The sequence below is a fragment of the Orussus abietinus genome, unplaced genomic scaffold (genome assembly GCF_000612105.2).
Source record: "Orussus abietinus isolate OABI.00-Male unplaced genomic scaffold, Oabi_2.0 scaffold574, whole genome shotgun sequence".
In the NCBI taxonomy this organism is placed as follows: Eukaryota; Metazoa; Arthropoda; class Insecta; order Hymenoptera; family Orussidae; genus Orussus; species Orussus abietinus.
In genome coordinates, this window is record NW_019394749.1 from 24152 (window position 1) to 40936 (window position 16785).

At 34.8% G+C, this 16785-nt stretch overlaps 1 protein-coding gene across 2 annotated transcripts; it reads right to left on the bottom strand.

The window, feature by feature from the left end:
* Nucleotides 1-2282: 2282 nt before the first annotated feature.
* LOC105702493 (desumoylating isopeptidase 2) lies at nucleotides 2283-16140 on the bottom strand. 2 transcript variants are annotated; one of them, XM_012430098.1, is made up of 7 exons: nucleotides 15754-16140; nucleotides 15603-15665; nucleotides 13778-13955; nucleotides 13581-13653; nucleotides 13427-13520; nucleotides 13179-13320; nucleotides 2283-4104 (listed from the first exon to the last, which is right to left on the bottom strand). In XM_012430098.1, the coding sequence occupies exons 2-7, from the start codon at nucleotides 15629-15631 to the stop codon at nucleotides 3928-3930; spliced, it is 693 nt and encodes a 230-aa protein (XP_012285521.1). In that variant the 5' UTR covers nucleotides 15632-15665; nucleotides 15754-16140; the 3' UTR covers nucleotides 2283-3927. The 2 variants fall into 2 exon arrangements, with proteins under 2 accessions (XP_012285521.1, XP_012285520.1); XM_012430097.1 differs by having other exon boundaries at nucleotides 15603-16140.
* Nucleotides 16141-16785: the final 645 nt, after the last annotated feature.

Consider the following 16785-nt stretch of genomic DNA (forward strand, 5'->3'; position numbering starts at 1 on the left):
TTCAATTTTCGAATATTTACAATGACCAAATTAGAAATTATGTATAAAAGATGGCTTTATATGAATAAATGAAAGAACTGTTTTTTGAAAGTTCTTCAACTGTACTATCCCTTTAAAAACAAAAGTAACTATTGCCTTTTACACCCGACTGCAATGTTTTTAGTTGTCCCGTAAAGTTCGTCACAAATGCCTCACCTAACAGTGGCTCGAACTATTATAACGCAGCAGATCGTGAAACCTCCTCTACGTTCCAAAGCAGTGCGCCGTTTCCGGGATGAGAACGTTCGAGGTACGGGAAAAGTCACACAGGGCCACAGCGGATCTTTAGAGCTCAAGGCGGAAGCACCGTACCGAAGGGAGTCCTCAGATCGCTCTTTTGAGAAATATAGACCCTTTCGGACTCCTATTGGAATACAGGAGTCGACCGGACCGACTGCGGCGCGTCTAAAAGGCCAGGGTCCTTAGGAACGAAGAGGAGGGCGGAGCAGAACGGATGCGAGTCTCGCCCTGACGTCGGTGCTCCGTGAAGCGGCTACCACCCAGTCCGCGGCCGGTAAGGGGGCCTTGCGAGAAGCTAGCACCCTGAAAGCGAATCTGAGGTCCTTTTACTGAACTCACACGAGACTCCGTGACATTGTAGGGTCCAAAAGGGAGTGGGCGCGATAACGGGGGGGGGGGGATCTTGGCGGGGAACCGTTGCGAACCGACCCCCCAATCTGCATCGAGCTCACGCACGACTGTTAAGCGGTGATCGAGGGTTCGCTAAGTTTTAGACAAGATCCACCTAGGCATCGCGGAACGGGTCGTTTCGCACTCGGAGTTAGTGGAGTGATGTCCGTGTGTGAATCCGACTTGCAGAGACAACGGCGAGGCCCATCCCGAGGTCACCATGCAGAGACGGCCGGAACCGTGGGCCTGAGGTAGGTTGCGCGACCGAGAGGAGTAGCAAGGTCTGAGGGCGATGAGTCGCGGCTTTTAAGGAGTCCGTTCAGGCCGTTAGCAGTTTCCTCGTTTCGCTATTCGCGCCGCCTTGTAAAGGTAGGACTTGGGGTTTCCCGAGCGAGGGACTACTGCGCATGCGTGCGAGGTTCTCGCTTTTGTACTTCGAGTTTCCCTTTTGTATTAAAGCAGTTTTGTTCAGCATGGTGCGTTTCTTTTATTTTAGTAGCTTACAGCTATTCCAGTTCCTTCGTGGCCAAAAGTCACGCCTCTCCGACTAGTTGGTAGCTAGCCAGACGGACGGGGGAAGGCAGGAAATACCAGGTCGAGCTGTGAAACCCGGCTGACGCCCTTTGAGATCGGGGAAGCGAGTCCGCTACCCGATCTACATTTCGTGTAAAAAAAGGCGCAGGTTTGTCGACGGGAAATTGGTCTTGGGAATCGCAGTTGCGAGCGTAAGATCGCCGCCGTGGTATATTAGTAAAAATTAACCAAATTGCCGACATCGATGCCATATTAAATCTTTTGCAACTTGATTGGCGAATTTTTACTGTAATGCTTACAACCACTGTTACGCGAGGTGTCTTTGATCTTAATATATGGGTAAAAAATATACACAATATTCCTTATTAAAATTGACACAAAGTACCGTATAAAAATTGTTTTAATCTTTTCACAGTGTACTATTAAATAAAGAAAAACCAGTTATAACGTTTATCCAAAAAGCAGAACCAGTCAACTTTACAAGTATAAACACAATAAAACATGATCATAACATTTATTTCAAAAACATCAATTTTTTATAAAATTAGATTCTCAATAAAATATTATTGTCCTTGTTATATTCAAAGAAAAAAAAAAACTGGGAAGAGGATACAAAAGTAGAAAGTTAATTAAAATATTCACGTCAATAAAAGATATCACTTACATTTGTTATAATCGCTGAAGCACTTGTCTGAACACAACCCGGGATTATCTTTACGGATAATACAAAAGTAATCAGTCTCCTTTATCCTCAAAATTCAACTGCCCTAGTTGTAAACATTTTTCGTTTACTTTATCGCATTACAAGTTGACCCCTGGTACGTCATCGACTTCAAATAGATTATTACTAAGCTTATACATTACCGGGTGTATTCTTTAAAATTGAGCACTCGACTTTTATGTACATTAACGGACAAGAATATCTTCATTTCCTACACTGGCAGTCATTGCGGTGAAAAGGATCCGCTATCCGTTATCCGCCAGTGTAAATACATGCGGATTTTGCATGTTTTACCAATACTGCATCCTTATAAAATAATTGTCATTTTCGTTACCCCAGAAAAGATGTTACTAAACAGTAGAGTATGTTTCTTTATTCAAAAACTAACAAGTAATTCTAATAAGAGTTCTGTATGAAACGTTTATATACAACTGTATTAGGTTTTAATTATATATATACCATGTACGCAAAAGCAAAAAATGATTCTGTACTTTTACACATAAGTAAATTGACAGTTCATCTTTTGCATTTCCCACAACAATGTAAGAGAAATGTATTTATGATTTACATCAATCTTACAGTTACATTTCAGATGTTATGAAATTTTAATGTAGGAAAATATCTTAAATTTGCAATTCTACAAAAGTTAAAATGAATGGAAATGAGTAGTGTATTTCCTACCAGACATCTTACGTGTTCTTTACGTGTTCTTCCATGTTTCCTTTTTTTATTATTACAGACAATTTGTTGGAAATAGTTACATGTATAATAGTAACAAACTAGTTTCAGATGAACACGATCACTAAGATTCAATCATCAATTGTATGCTACATGCAAATCCGAAATCACTATGAGGGTATATTTGAAATTCAACAATTTAATAATGACCATCAAATGCAGGCTTTAAATTACATATTATAAACAATGAATTTGAAATCACAAACGAATTTGCTTCCTCCGGTTACTTTAAATAAATTATGTGTATAATTTTCTCATAATTTGGCTAAGCACCTGATGTAGTTTCCAGTAACGAGGTACATTTATAACGTTAGTTGTGTTTAAGAAAATACATATAATCTTTACTGTAATTCGAAACTTATTTCATCATGGTGGTATTATCGAAGAATAGTTTGCAACAATCGACGTAAATTGTGCTAATGCTCGAGTTCGACGAAATTTGTCATTTATTTCGAGTTTAATTAATGGTACGTCGAACGTATCAATGGCGAAGAAGATTTTAATAAGGGCGACAACAGTATAAACGCAACATACTCTTAAATTTGTTTCTGAACATAAAAAAGATATCTCTCACGTCATTAACATTGTAAAACGATCAAAATATGAAACTTTCAAATCGCAATCACAGGAATTTTTCTAAGACCCGATGCGTTGTACTAAATATGTGTAGTGATGGACGTTTGTATAATTCACCTAATTTATTGCGAAACCATTGACGTGATGCCAAAGGTAGAAGTGTCACGTGTAACAGTATTGAATAAATGCATCCCTCGAAGACGCAAGACTTGTGTGGTCAATTTTCTAAGCCAGAGGAGCCTAATTCATTCAGCCGATGGATTCCCTTAGCTGCCTTTGATCGACATATATGTGTCAGTCTCCTTAGTGACTTTGATTAATATTAGGCTATGCAATGGATAACAGACCGAATAACTCCAGTCCGGTTTCCAACATTTTCTTCACATATGTATACATGTACATAATTGTCTACTGTTTGAAAAACAGTATTATAAAATGACAATTCTCTCGGTTGCAGTAGTTGTAGCATAAACGGCCTTGCAACACCGGTCTTCTAGTTTTGCATCCTTCCGTATGCCGGCACTTCATGGTAGCCCATGCGGTTTCCATCTGTTCTACCTCCGAAACTCTGGTAATTTTTCCTATTTCACATATTAAATCTTTTTTACACGGAGTATAACATGCTAAAAAGTGTGGCTCCTACGACATTTCGAAACAGTAGTATCGTCGTCGACAGAATTGGCTAAATGTTACAAAGACGTATCCGAGGGCGGTGTACTTTCTCGATGGCTGTCTTGGTCGAGAGACTGTTGGAGCGCGTCAGGAGTTAACCACTCCTTCGGTAAGCAGCGTTGCAGAAATGGAACGCATGAGCTAAAGTATGCCAAACGATTTACCCAACCAGGTATCTCCTGTCCACATAAGATCTGAAATCAATGTTCAGACAATAAAACAGGATTCGCGATTCGAGATACAATTTTGTTTAAGGAATAGAAAACGTTAAATCCTGTGACTTATAACAAATACTTTAAATAACATAAAGGAGCAAAATACTTGACCCAATTCTTCAGATTCGAGCGTATAAATTATATGGTATTTTTTAACATGCGTAACGTGCATAAACATTTGCAATGATGCGATGATGTTTACTAAAGAATAAATAGAGAAGTAATTCACAACTACACTTTGTAACATCGAAAGAGAATCAATAACACTAGTACTGAACTTTTTAAGTAAATTAATTACTTTAGATTTAGTATAAAATTTATGAAAACAATTTTGATGGAATTTATGTTGGTACAGCTTCATTGGACGTTTGAATTTAAGATTGCTGTGTATACTTAACAATTAATATGAACTGTGTTATTGATTTTGGTAAGATTGGCTAGAGTTTTGTTCGTTCCAAACGTATGATTAAAGTAGGTACGAGATAAGTATAAAAAAGCTAATTCATTTTCTTTCATTTTGCAAAAAGTGGGTTAACTGAGCAAAGTTGTTAAGGCCTTAGTAGACGTCGCCAGAAAATCGTTAGTGATCTTTGCTCCATTTATGTAAAATGTGCGAACCGTAATGGATTCTGTTGATTCTTAAATATGGGGATACTAACAATGTAGTTTTGTCCAATTTTGCCAACATGATTCTTAATTCATCTTACTGTTCAATGGGTGCAGGATTTAAATACATTCGCACATGTCCATGCTCGATGTGTGTTCAAATATTTAACAAGAGCAGAAACAGACGTTCAAGTCTCTGGATTAAATAAAATTTAATGGAATTGTTGTTCTCAACACAGATAAATAATTATTTAAATAATTTTTTTTAATTCGTTCCTGTTGTATACAAAGTATAAATAGGAATAATTAAAAATTGTAACTGATCTCACTTATTTTTAACATCGCAGTGTTGTTATAAAGCATACGAAACAAAAAAATGTCTAATCGAAAAAAATACATAATCCAAAAATAAACTTGTGGACTTTTCCTCGTAACTTAGTGTCCTTGGCATTAACTTTACATTTATAGTATATGAATATTTTATACATTTATATGGTGAACGCTACATTTTCAATAACAAATCATTTCAGGATTGTATAATTAGAGATTCCTATTATTTGAATAAATATTTGGTAATCTGCATTGAGTATTATGAGCTCATCAACTTTTATTTGAACTGAAAACTTGAATGCCTGACTCTCTTTGTTAGCCATTTTGAATTGATGACGTCAAAGGCGAGGAAATCACGTACAATTCCCAACCACTAGCGTGTAAAACGAATTGCATTTACCAACATAAACTAAGCCTGGAAGAAACTAGACCCTTACGAAAACACGTTCGGGTAAAAAAAATCTCGCCAGGTCCAGGGATGTTGCGGATTCTCCCTTTTGAAAAAAAAAAAAAAATTTATTCTGATTCTACTTTATGATTCTGCGTATAAAAAGTACTTAAATCATATTACAAAACCAAGTGCATAAGCCGGTAGGTATCTGCTTCTTATATGATCTGATCTTAGTTTATCACTTTTCTCGTTTACCAACTTTAATACCTTCCCTAGTTTTAAGTTATTACTGCTAATTACATTCAAGTAACAAATTGTCATTTATTATTATGTATAACCTTAAGTGATTTCTTATGGAGTACTACTTATTGTGAGCAGGTCCATACTAAAAATTTCACAATACTGATATTGAAGACTGATTATGAGATGGTTAAGAAATTGATTGTATGTTATTATTTTACAGTCTTCCAGTCTTTTCAGTTTCGCTTGCTCTTAACAATTAATTTATCTTCATTCTATCCATTTGTCGCAATTTGCAGTCATGTTACTAAGATTTAAAGACAATGTGAATGCTGTACTTTTAAAGAGAATCCTATGAAAGGCTGAATATTAAACAAATGGAAAAAACTTTGTTTTCAAGAAAACACGAATCCGCAATGTAGTACTTAATAAGCACATACTTAAAGTTATACATAGTAGTAAATGACAATTATTCTTAAATGTACTTAGCAGTAATAAAATAAAACTATTGAAGGTTTCAACGTTTGTAAATGAAGAAAGAATGAGAAACTAATACCAGATCATATAAGTAGCAAGTATCTACCGACTTGGACTTGTGATATGATTTGAATACTTTTTATCTGCAGAGGAAGAATATGGAATTTAAATATTTTTTTTTTTTTTTAAGGGAAATTCCCAGCATCCCTGTACTTGACGAGATTTTTGTACACGAACGTATTTTGCAGTAGAGTTCACAAGTTTTTGTTTTCCAAAAAATACCATTTTCTACCTTTTCCTATTTATTTCAATTATTTCAATAAAACAACCAATATTCAAATACCGTAGGCTCTGACTTAATTTCGAGTTTGTCATTATTTTCGCACTAATATTTGTTAGCAAATCATATTTCTTCTTTAAACGATTTCATCACCCGTTAAAAAATCAGATCTGATTTGTCAGCTGTCATTTTTAAAAGGCCAATGGTAGGGCTATCAGTCGCCCACTATCGGTGTAGACCGTGATGGTGGTGATTTTTTCCAGTGTTATAAATATAGAATAATAACAACATATACTATGCTTCATAAATAAATAACATTGTGATGTCAACATTGTAATGTCATAGTAGTATAAAAGTAAAGATTTATGCTGTCACCTTTCACGTTACACATTTCACGACAGTGAGAATGAAAAATTCCATGTTTAAAACATTAAGAAATTATTTTCTGCAAAACAAATAATAATAAATGTTGAATGTGACTACTGAATGTACATAACTTAAGTATTTCAGTTTACTTCTTATAAGAAATGGATATTCGATTGAAATTAAGTCAATATCAACCATGTATCGACTCTTCATTGTTAACAAAGTTATCACACTCATATTTTTGTATTAGCATACACTTATTGATGCCGTCAAATTTAAAGCTGAAGATTAAAGACCATACACGGAGCCACAGTGTAGCACCAGTGGTACATTAGTTGTTTTTAATGGTAAATAATTAGAATGCATTCATATATAAGCCATAGTCCTGTGGCTTTAACCACGCTCCATTCTCTATCTTTTTCTTCCACCAAATTAACAAACATTAAGTAGGATTAAACATTTCCATCTGAAGCTCTGCCATGAGATAATACTCAGCATGTGGTATTGTATCTTTAGACTGAAATGTGAAGATATCAACAAATAAACCAATAAAAAAAAAACCATGAGTTGACTAAGGTAATTCTGCCAACGATAAATATGATTAGCATCGACGCCGATCTACTATCCATCTCTGATTAGAACTAAATTTTTAACATTAACCATACCAGTGGCTGATCAAATGACCGTTCTTAAACGTCTTGGTAATGGGGTTATAAATTGTCGGTACGGTTAATGTTAACTACTTGTGGCTTGTGCATGGAGTCATTTCATCCAACATTTTATAACAATTACACAGATAATAATTTATAGAATATCAAATTCTTCATTTTCCTCGCCGTGAAATGTCTTACCTAAAAAATAACAGATTAAACCTTAACCTCTATCTCATTATGACAATGCAATATTCAGATATTATTATGACGGTTATATCATGAAATATGATACACATTGTCCTTGCCTCATATTCAGCAAATATTTGTAAAATGTTGATTGTAGAACAAAACGCAGAAAGCAATCACAAATTTACCACATTATCAACACTGGACGTTCGCTAACCTTATCGTGATAATGTCAGACATATCAGTTGATTTTAGAACATGTAATGAAATCGACAGTAAGTTGTAAAAAAAACGTGGTACCATCCGTCATGAAAAATAAAAAAGCGTACACTAGCACCACCACTGACGCTATCTGGCAGGAAAAAATGGCGATAGTGGTGCGAAGAAGCGAACGGAACTGAAACTGACCTCCTATGTTGAATCGTTGTAAAAATATTTACAATAACTAATAAGTTAATCTTTATGATAACCAACTCAAGATGCTTACAATTGATATCAATGTAATCATTATCATTTTTTAATTCGTTACCATTTGTCAAATGCTTGTTTTACGGGGGTATTATCGTCTAGAAGCTTTTGTAAATAATTTTTCGGAATTAATTTTGCGAAAACTATCAAACCTACAGTGCCGAGTTTTTTGACATATATTAAACGTTTTAGTGCCAGGGGTTCTTAAAAATCCGTGTCGGATTATGCCATGAAGCGCGATAACGTTGCAAATTGACGATCGGGACCAAACATCGCGACACAGTTCACCACAGTACGCGAAAAGCGCGATCGCGCTGCGTGGCACTAAAACGGTTAAGATATGTTTCAACTAGCAACACAAATTTTTATGAAATTCTTTATTGAAATCTATGCAAGTTATCCGCTGTTATGCAGGTCGGTGCGTGAGACGCTCGTCCAATAGAGCGGACGGGTTGCGGCAATTCTAGTCGTCCGAAACAGAAGAGCAAAATTTTTTTTAAATCTAAATAAATGTAGTTATCGTCTGAACTAGAACTAAGAAAGTATGAAATCTTTTGTCGGAATCGCAGCTATTTGAAAATTAAGGTTTCATTTTCCCTACAAATTTTCTACTAAAACATGAGAGCGGGGCTAAAATATTCAAGCTATCGGTATCATTCTAGTTCGGACTGTGTGGTGAAGGTTCCGTCGAAATGTGTGCAAAACCCGTAGTCAATCGGCCCAATAGTTTTTGAGAAAAACTCCGCCCGACTTGAAAAATGTTTCGAGAAAAACGCGTTTAAAGTTTGCCATACATTTAGCACGTACGGTGGATAACAACTGATTTAAGTAACTTACACTTTAATCAGTTTTACCGGGACCATACAAACCACCGTCCTCAGCTTCAAAAAAAGGATATTGAGCCGCACAATAGACACAACGGTCTAGGTACAACGGTCGAGGAAATGATTACCTGCTGCGCCCCAACGCACCGCAGCCTTTAAGCCTCTATAACTATGGAAGTTCTACGAATTTCAAATTAATATTTTCGAGACATTCTCAGAACCCCAAACTATAAGAAAATGAAAAAAAAATCGAATTTCTGAAGTTTCTAGACAATAATACTCCCTTAAAGAAGATTTAAAAAGTTAAAGAGAAGTGAAACCCGTCGAGAAATTTTATCGATGTCGATATACAAGATTCTTCTAAATACCTATGTTACCGACGTTCGTATTTATATCAACAGCTGTGTTGAATTATATTGGGTGTTGTATCAAATCGCATACTCCACATGTTGTTTCCGTACAATTATTATAAACAAATCGAAGTAAAACTCCAGAAATTCCCTGGACTCATGATTTTTAATGCCCTTATTGAATCCACAGTGCCACCCTCCCCCATCTGTGATGTCAGTTTCAATTAAATCTTCTTTCTGAGACCTCGTGTTAGCATCATTTTAGCATACGAGCAAATAAGACACTTTTTTTGCCTTTATCCCGTTTAAATGCTAATTACTCAATTATTAGAGTGTTCTAAATTGTTGTAGAATTGTCCTGACACTTTCGTTTCTCATATCAGACCCTTCAATAGTTGTTAATTGATCGAAATATGAGACTTCGACACCATTTTAGTTCTGGTTTAGGCTACATCAAAAAAATTTGTTTCGGAAATCAAATTTTGAAAGTGTCAGGATAATTCATAGATGCTCATGAGTCGGCTGTGTGAACCTGGAATCCACTTTGAGGCACAAACAAAATTAACAGGCTTATTGGAATGTTTCCGTGATGTAGACGTTTGTGCCATGTTGAGTTTTATTTGTGGCATCATTTTTACAAAACCAGAGCTGTTCAAAAAGATAACGAAATTCCGAAGTCGTGGAAATTTGGATTTTTCGACTCTAATGGGTTCTCTGACGTTAGGGAAATTCAGAGCCTTCCAGAACCTTGAAAACGTGAAATTACTATTTTGAAGATTTTTTTCCATGGCGTAGGTTTCTCGCAGTGGCTAGCATTAATTTACACAAGTAAATCGCAGGGAGTACTTATGCTCAGAATTTAGGGACCTATAGGAATAGTCCTTGACACTGAATAAAATTAAAGTCCTTGAAAAGGTTAAAATCTTCCTTTTCACTATTTTTATGATTACTTTTCCGTGGCTCAAGGTTCCGACAGGAGGGGCGTAATTTATGGGCGTACCCTGGGGATAGTACTTGAACTCAGAATTTTTTAAACCGATAGAGGTTGGTCTTGATAGCTAGGAAAATTCAGAACCTCCCAGAACCTCAAAAACGTTAAAATGGTCATTTTCAGAATTTATTTATTTATTTTAATAGCTCTGGTTTTTGTAAAAAAAAGTGGCACAAACGTCTACATCACGGAACATTCCAATAAGCCTGTTAATTTTGTTTGTGCCTCAAACTGGGATCCCAGGTTCACAGTCTCATAAGTCTTGTATCAAAGTTTCAGACAATTCGGTCCCTTGAAAAAAAAACCCTTATAAAATATACCCTTAAAAAAAACGTGTCTCATTCGAATTGACTGATTTCAGAAGGGTTTCATCACATCACTTTAATGCGAGTACAATACTTGTAGCCGTCGAACTGCCATTTTCGGTTTTCATTGAATGCCTACAGCGAAGGAATTGACTTGAGTAAAGTCTTCGGTCGGCCGCGCTGCTGAACTGCCAATTTTACCAGTTACTTGGGGCGAGACTTAACCGAGTTGTTTGATATTCATGAAATTTAACCGCCGGTCAATTTTCAACTAATCACGTACTAGAAAACGAATTATAATTCGAAAATCAGCCTGGCAGAAACAGTGAAAGGCTCACGATTTCGGAACAATAATACATTAATAAACACAATGTCATCAATAATTATTTTGGCGCTAATAACTTGACGAAAATGTAAAAGGCCTGCTGGAATAATGAAGGGGAATTTTCCAATATTCGGCTCATTTCCACGCATTGAGATTGGGACCAGATGGCAAATTAGAACTAGTGGCGTCAGTCATTGCCACCAATCAATTATTCGAATATTATATTGATAAATGCAGAAAATGAAGTATAAATCCATACTTTATTGAAAAAAAGTATTCTTAATTACGTTCTATGATGAAATCATTTAGAAATTGTAAAAATAATGCGTTTATAATTACAAAATTAAATTTTTTTTGTGAATATTCAAATTGAAGCAAAGCGGTGTTGCAGCGCTAGTAATCCATAACTGTCACTATCATGTAGAAGTAATATCAGTTGCTAGGATCTGGATTTCTCTCGTAACCCACAATCTCTCGTTTGAGTCGTTTAACCCTTTCGCTACGACGGGTGACTATAGTCACCCGCCACAAAACGCCACTTATACCCGACGGGTGACTATAGTCACCGGCCACAAAACGCTATCTTCATACGAACTGAAATGCGCAATGGTTACACTTTTGGCGCGGCGCCCCGTTCTACGGGAGGGATTCCGCGGCAAGGCCCGCCGTAGCGAAAAGGTTAATAAAGAGGGGGTCAGATATTTATATCTGCAGTCCGAATAAAAATGGATGAACTTATAATGTCCAATATAAACTAACAGCTATTTATCCAAATAATAGGACATGCCCATTTAATGTTTCCGAAAAATTGGTCATTAAAAATTCAGTGTACATCATACAAAATTATGAATTCGGTTTACTGTGAATGACAGGTAACACAGCATGAAATATGTTAGAGTCCAGGAAAAAGTCAATCGATCAATCTTTGTAATCTAACTTAATCAAATGTATATTTCTCATTTCGACTATATATTTTTTTATGTTTCATATGTTTTGTCAAAATAATACTAAATTAGAAATAAATGGGAATAATTAAACATTTCTCATGCATAACAAGAAAAAATTAATTTTATTACTTGCTACTGCTCTTACATTAATACTTTACCGACTGGAAGCCGATTAATCGGTTTTGCGATACCCGTGATCGCAATTTACTTCCAAATTCGCCGTTCGGTAAAGTGTTAATATCCAGAAAGATCTAACCTGTTCTTATATATTTGGACAAAAAGAGTACAAAGGAAAAGAAAATAATGCATTATTTGGAAATTGATCCATTAATGTACCATTCTACAATCAAGTACTTTACAACCTAGATTACCAATGATTTGTATTAATCTGGGTATTTCAAAGCTCTATATGATGTATGTTGAATTTTTAGAGATCAGTTTCATTAAATGTTGAAGACACATGCCCTGTTATTTAAACAAATAACTGTACAATTTTCTCATATTGATCACAAACGTATATCAAATGTCTTTAAACTCCTCGCCCATATCATGGTAAGAAATTATAAGAAGTATTACGGGGCACTGGCAACATCATCTTGTATTGGTTTGGGCTTTGATGAACTAAATTGACTTATTTAAATTGATGTAAAATAAATTAATGTTCATTTTATAATTATAAATGCATAATTTTAAACATTTCTGAATGATTTCAAAACAGAACTAAAGAAACTTTTTTCAATAAAATATGAATTTATATTTTTTTCTGTATTCATTAATACAATATTCGAATAAATGATTGATAGCTGTGATGCCACTGGTTTTAGTTTGCCATCTAGGAGTAAATGCCCCAAGCTCAAAGCGTGAAAAATGAGATCTGGGACATTGAAAAGTTCCCCTCTGGTACTCTGGTAAGCCATTTATTCTTACGTGAAGTTATTAGTACCAAAATGATCACTAACTGTTTAAAATGTGCCTAGTCCGCATTTGTGATGATATTGTATCTATCTTGTGGATTATTTCCTTGGAATCGTAAGCATGTCCTAACCTTAACAGATTGATTTTCAGGAAGTAATATCTCGCTTCCCAATGCACGAACTGTCAAAAACAGCAGATCACATATTTTGGGAATATCTGGTTCCTCTCAGTGCTAGTCTTTGCAGAAAAATGCCATTCGTTTCGCAAAATGTCGGCTGTCATCAAATCGAAATAACCAACCCACATCTACTGGGGCCTTAAGAATTTCTGGTTATTACAGTTAGAGGCAAATAAAGAGAAATTATATGATTAACATCAATAAATGTTACAACTCTTTACCTGAGTAAATTGGCTACTGAAGTGGTTACAGTTTTTATTCATTAGGTGGTAACGATCACCTCTAAAGTCTTTTCCTAACTCAAACACAATTCTAGACACATCCTCTTCTGTAAAGTCTGTGTATCCAATGTGAACTGATTGCCTGTAATCCCACAAAGTTACTTACAATAAAAAAAAAAAAAACAGTTTCTGAAATATATTTTTATCAAATGAAGTATCAGACATACTAGTTATTTTACATATCTTACCTAAATCTAAACTGTTCACCCAAATCCTCTGCATCACGTGGTGTAATCTTGAAAATTCCTGATTTAGCACGAGAATGGCCACCGTAGGCGTACTCTATTCCAGAAAAAAGATAATAATAAAGGATTCATTGAAACCATTATAATCTTGTCATACCTGTTCCATATATTTCAACTCCTGAATGAAAGACTCCCAGCCCAATGGGGGTAGTATATTCATTTATCCAATACTGTAAAAAATTAGAATGCTTACATTAAACCATAAAAACGACATAGCATTTTCACTATGACAACAACATAATATAACAACAGTAACTTGTTTGTATTGCATATAAACGTAATAAATGCTCTTACCATATCATAAACATTGAGAATAATAGGCTCACGTGCCATTTTAGGAATAAGTTCCTCGCTATCTTGTGGATATCCCAAACAGCTGGGGAATGAAAGATTACAGCCAAGACCTGATGAAAACATCATTGAGATACTTCGATCCAAAAGTACCTGGCACACTATGTAAGTTCCAGTGCACCTAATAAGCAAATATACAACCTAATAACCCTGCTAAAGCAATACCTATGTATCAAAATATTTATTATTAACGACACAAATTAATCATTTTCATTACTTTTCAATGATTTTTAGGATTTACAATAACTAAGGCACATAAGTAAGTTATAGTATGATTCTGGAGAATGGCATTAAAAATACACTGTAATTATTCTTAAAATTGTAATAATTCCAATAACAATAAGTACATGTACACATTCATGAATTTGACCCAATGCCAAAAGAGCTTAGTAATCATATATTTATCTCTAAATGAGAAAGCTTTGATGGCAATTCTTTACTTTCTTGCCTAATTCAGATATCTAAACAATTTGAAATGTTTTCAATATTCTCAGCACACATTCTACAATAGAGTAATAGTACTTTGTTTTTAACAAGAACATAAAATTAACAGAAGTATTCAATATTTCCAAGAGCTCAGATTTACCAATTGATGTCCTTACTCACTAAATACTTGACATTAATAAAAACAAACATGTTATAACATGTGTAAAAAAGTATTGTCAGAAACAATGTACATTTTGGCACAAAAGACATAGCAAAGAGAAATCTGCGAAACATAGAATAAAATAATCACTTCGTTCATCCAATAAAATTGAAACACAAAGTAAACTATTGCATCTTTGGTATCTTCTACAAATCTAATAAAAAATCTTCCCAATTCCTCTATAGGGAATGAATGTTTAGCCCCTTGCCTTACGATTTAAATTCCAATAGCGCGTGCCATAAACAACAAAATTGTCGGTCATACTTCGGGCCATTTCACAGTTTGGCTGAACGTTCAAACTCTCACATGTCTGTCATACGTTTTGTTTACGTTTGGCCCGATTGACATACCACGTCTTTCACACATTTTGTTCACGTTTGGCCTGATTGATGTACTACGTCTCTCACACGATATTGTAAGTGAAGGGTTTAAATAAGCCTATGTACATTTAAAAAATGAAGTAAGACTGATCTACAGAAGTAAACAAAATGAAATCATGCTCTTAAAAAAATACACGATTTTCATTTGGTGTTCCCAAGAATTCAGTTGTGATAAAGAACATTAGAACTATTCTACAGCAGATTAAATTTCATTATGTATTAACAATGAAGTGTCATGGGAATGTTCTTATTTAGTATTCGAGAATTAAAATATTTTTGTTACTTATGTTTTATGCAGACTTGTGTATTTTTATTTATATTTTACATATTCAATTCAGAATAGATACTCAACAAAATTTCATCAGAGCTTAAATTGATGTCTTATTTACATACATTTACATTTGCCGGTATATAGTCACGAATCAGCAAAATTCAAGATAAGTGAGTATAATGAAAAACTATGATATTATTAAGCAAAATAAAAGGTAGTTTTTAAACTACTTTATTCCTTTGCAAGATAACATACTTCCTCTAAGAAATCTACTATTACAATCTAATTCACTTAATTGTTTACGATCAAATCAAACTGCTGCCTGTAAGCAATTATTTACATTACATTCATTACACACATTATTAAATTTATACTAGATATGAAGAAATATTAGAAAGTAAAACAAAACATGAAGCATTGCAGAACCGCAAGTTACGATTCAATAACAAAGAATTAATAAGCAAATTTTACCTTAAAATCTCGTAAATTATTCTTCCCATATATTCGTCAAAGATGAAATATTCTTCGAACTCTCTAAGAATACATGATACTCGTCACTACTTTATAATATTAACGTGAACTTTCTTGTACAACAAATATTCAGATTCATAAAATGGTATACCATGATGTCTGTTGAGTTAATCGAAGAATTCAACTAGAAGTTCTGCAAGACACGGACTACTTTCGGTCGTAACCGTATTGTCAATAATTACGAATACCATGGCTTTGTATCCCTTTTTGGCAAATGCATATACTGTCAGTAAGGCAACATCCAATACGTAAACAGATATTTATCATATCTTCGATAAATGATTCAACTCTTTAGTAGCACATTAAAATTATCGCGCAATACTATACTTCCCACTGTCACTTGTCGCATCTGATTCACATCTACTATCTCACAAGAAAAATTTATTCAACGAATATTACTCTAACAGTTTTCAAACGAGATGAACGCTATCATACAGTGGCTGCAACCAAGAATGTCACCGTTGGATTCAAACGTTACTAGATGTTTATATCTTAAGGAAAATATGGAACCACTTTCACTATATATGTGCACTGGCGAGCATGAATGACTTTCCTGCTGCCCCTCCGGCCGCGCAGCATACTAGCGGTCGGAGCTGCGCGGAATTTGAATCGCCCAAGCGGCAGAATAGATTTTCCAAAAAAATAAATGTTTATAAACAAACAAAATTAATTAAAATAAATAAACTATTATTCTCAAGTGTCCATGACCCACATAACGTAGTTTTCATTAAATGATTACATACAGAATAACTCAAACAATATATTAAAATACTATGACGAGTCCGACGGTGAACGTGAGCCCCTGTACACTGGACTCCATCGATGGCTTCTCCAAGTCCGCACTGCCCTCTCTGGCCGCGCAGCGTACCAGCGTCGGGAGCAACGCGGAATTAGAATCGCTCGAGGAGCGGAATGGATTTCCTAAAAAAAATAAATATTTATAAACAAAAACAATTAATGAAAATTATTTTAGTATTACTGTGGAGCGTTCCCGAACCACCTAACGTAGTTTTTGTTAAATAATAATTTACAGAATTTTATAAAGAATATAATAGAACATGTTCTATTAAATGTTAACAAGTTTCTTAGTGATTCAATNTGTCACGTTTGTCAGAAAATTCAT

Bases quoted from the DNA above. Each gene is read 5' to 3' on its own strand.
- LOC105702493 (XM_012430098.1), bottom strand. From the start codon at position 15,631: ATGGGAAGAATAATTTACGAGATTTTAAG. The intron at 13,654-13,777 runs GTAAGAGCATTT...AATTTTTTACAG, and splicing joins TTCTCAATGTTTATGATATG to TATTGGATAAATGAATATAC. The intron at 13,321-13,426 runs GTAAGATATGTA...GTGGGATTACAG, and splicing joins GGTGAACAGTTTAGATTTAG to GCAATCAGTTCACATTGGAT.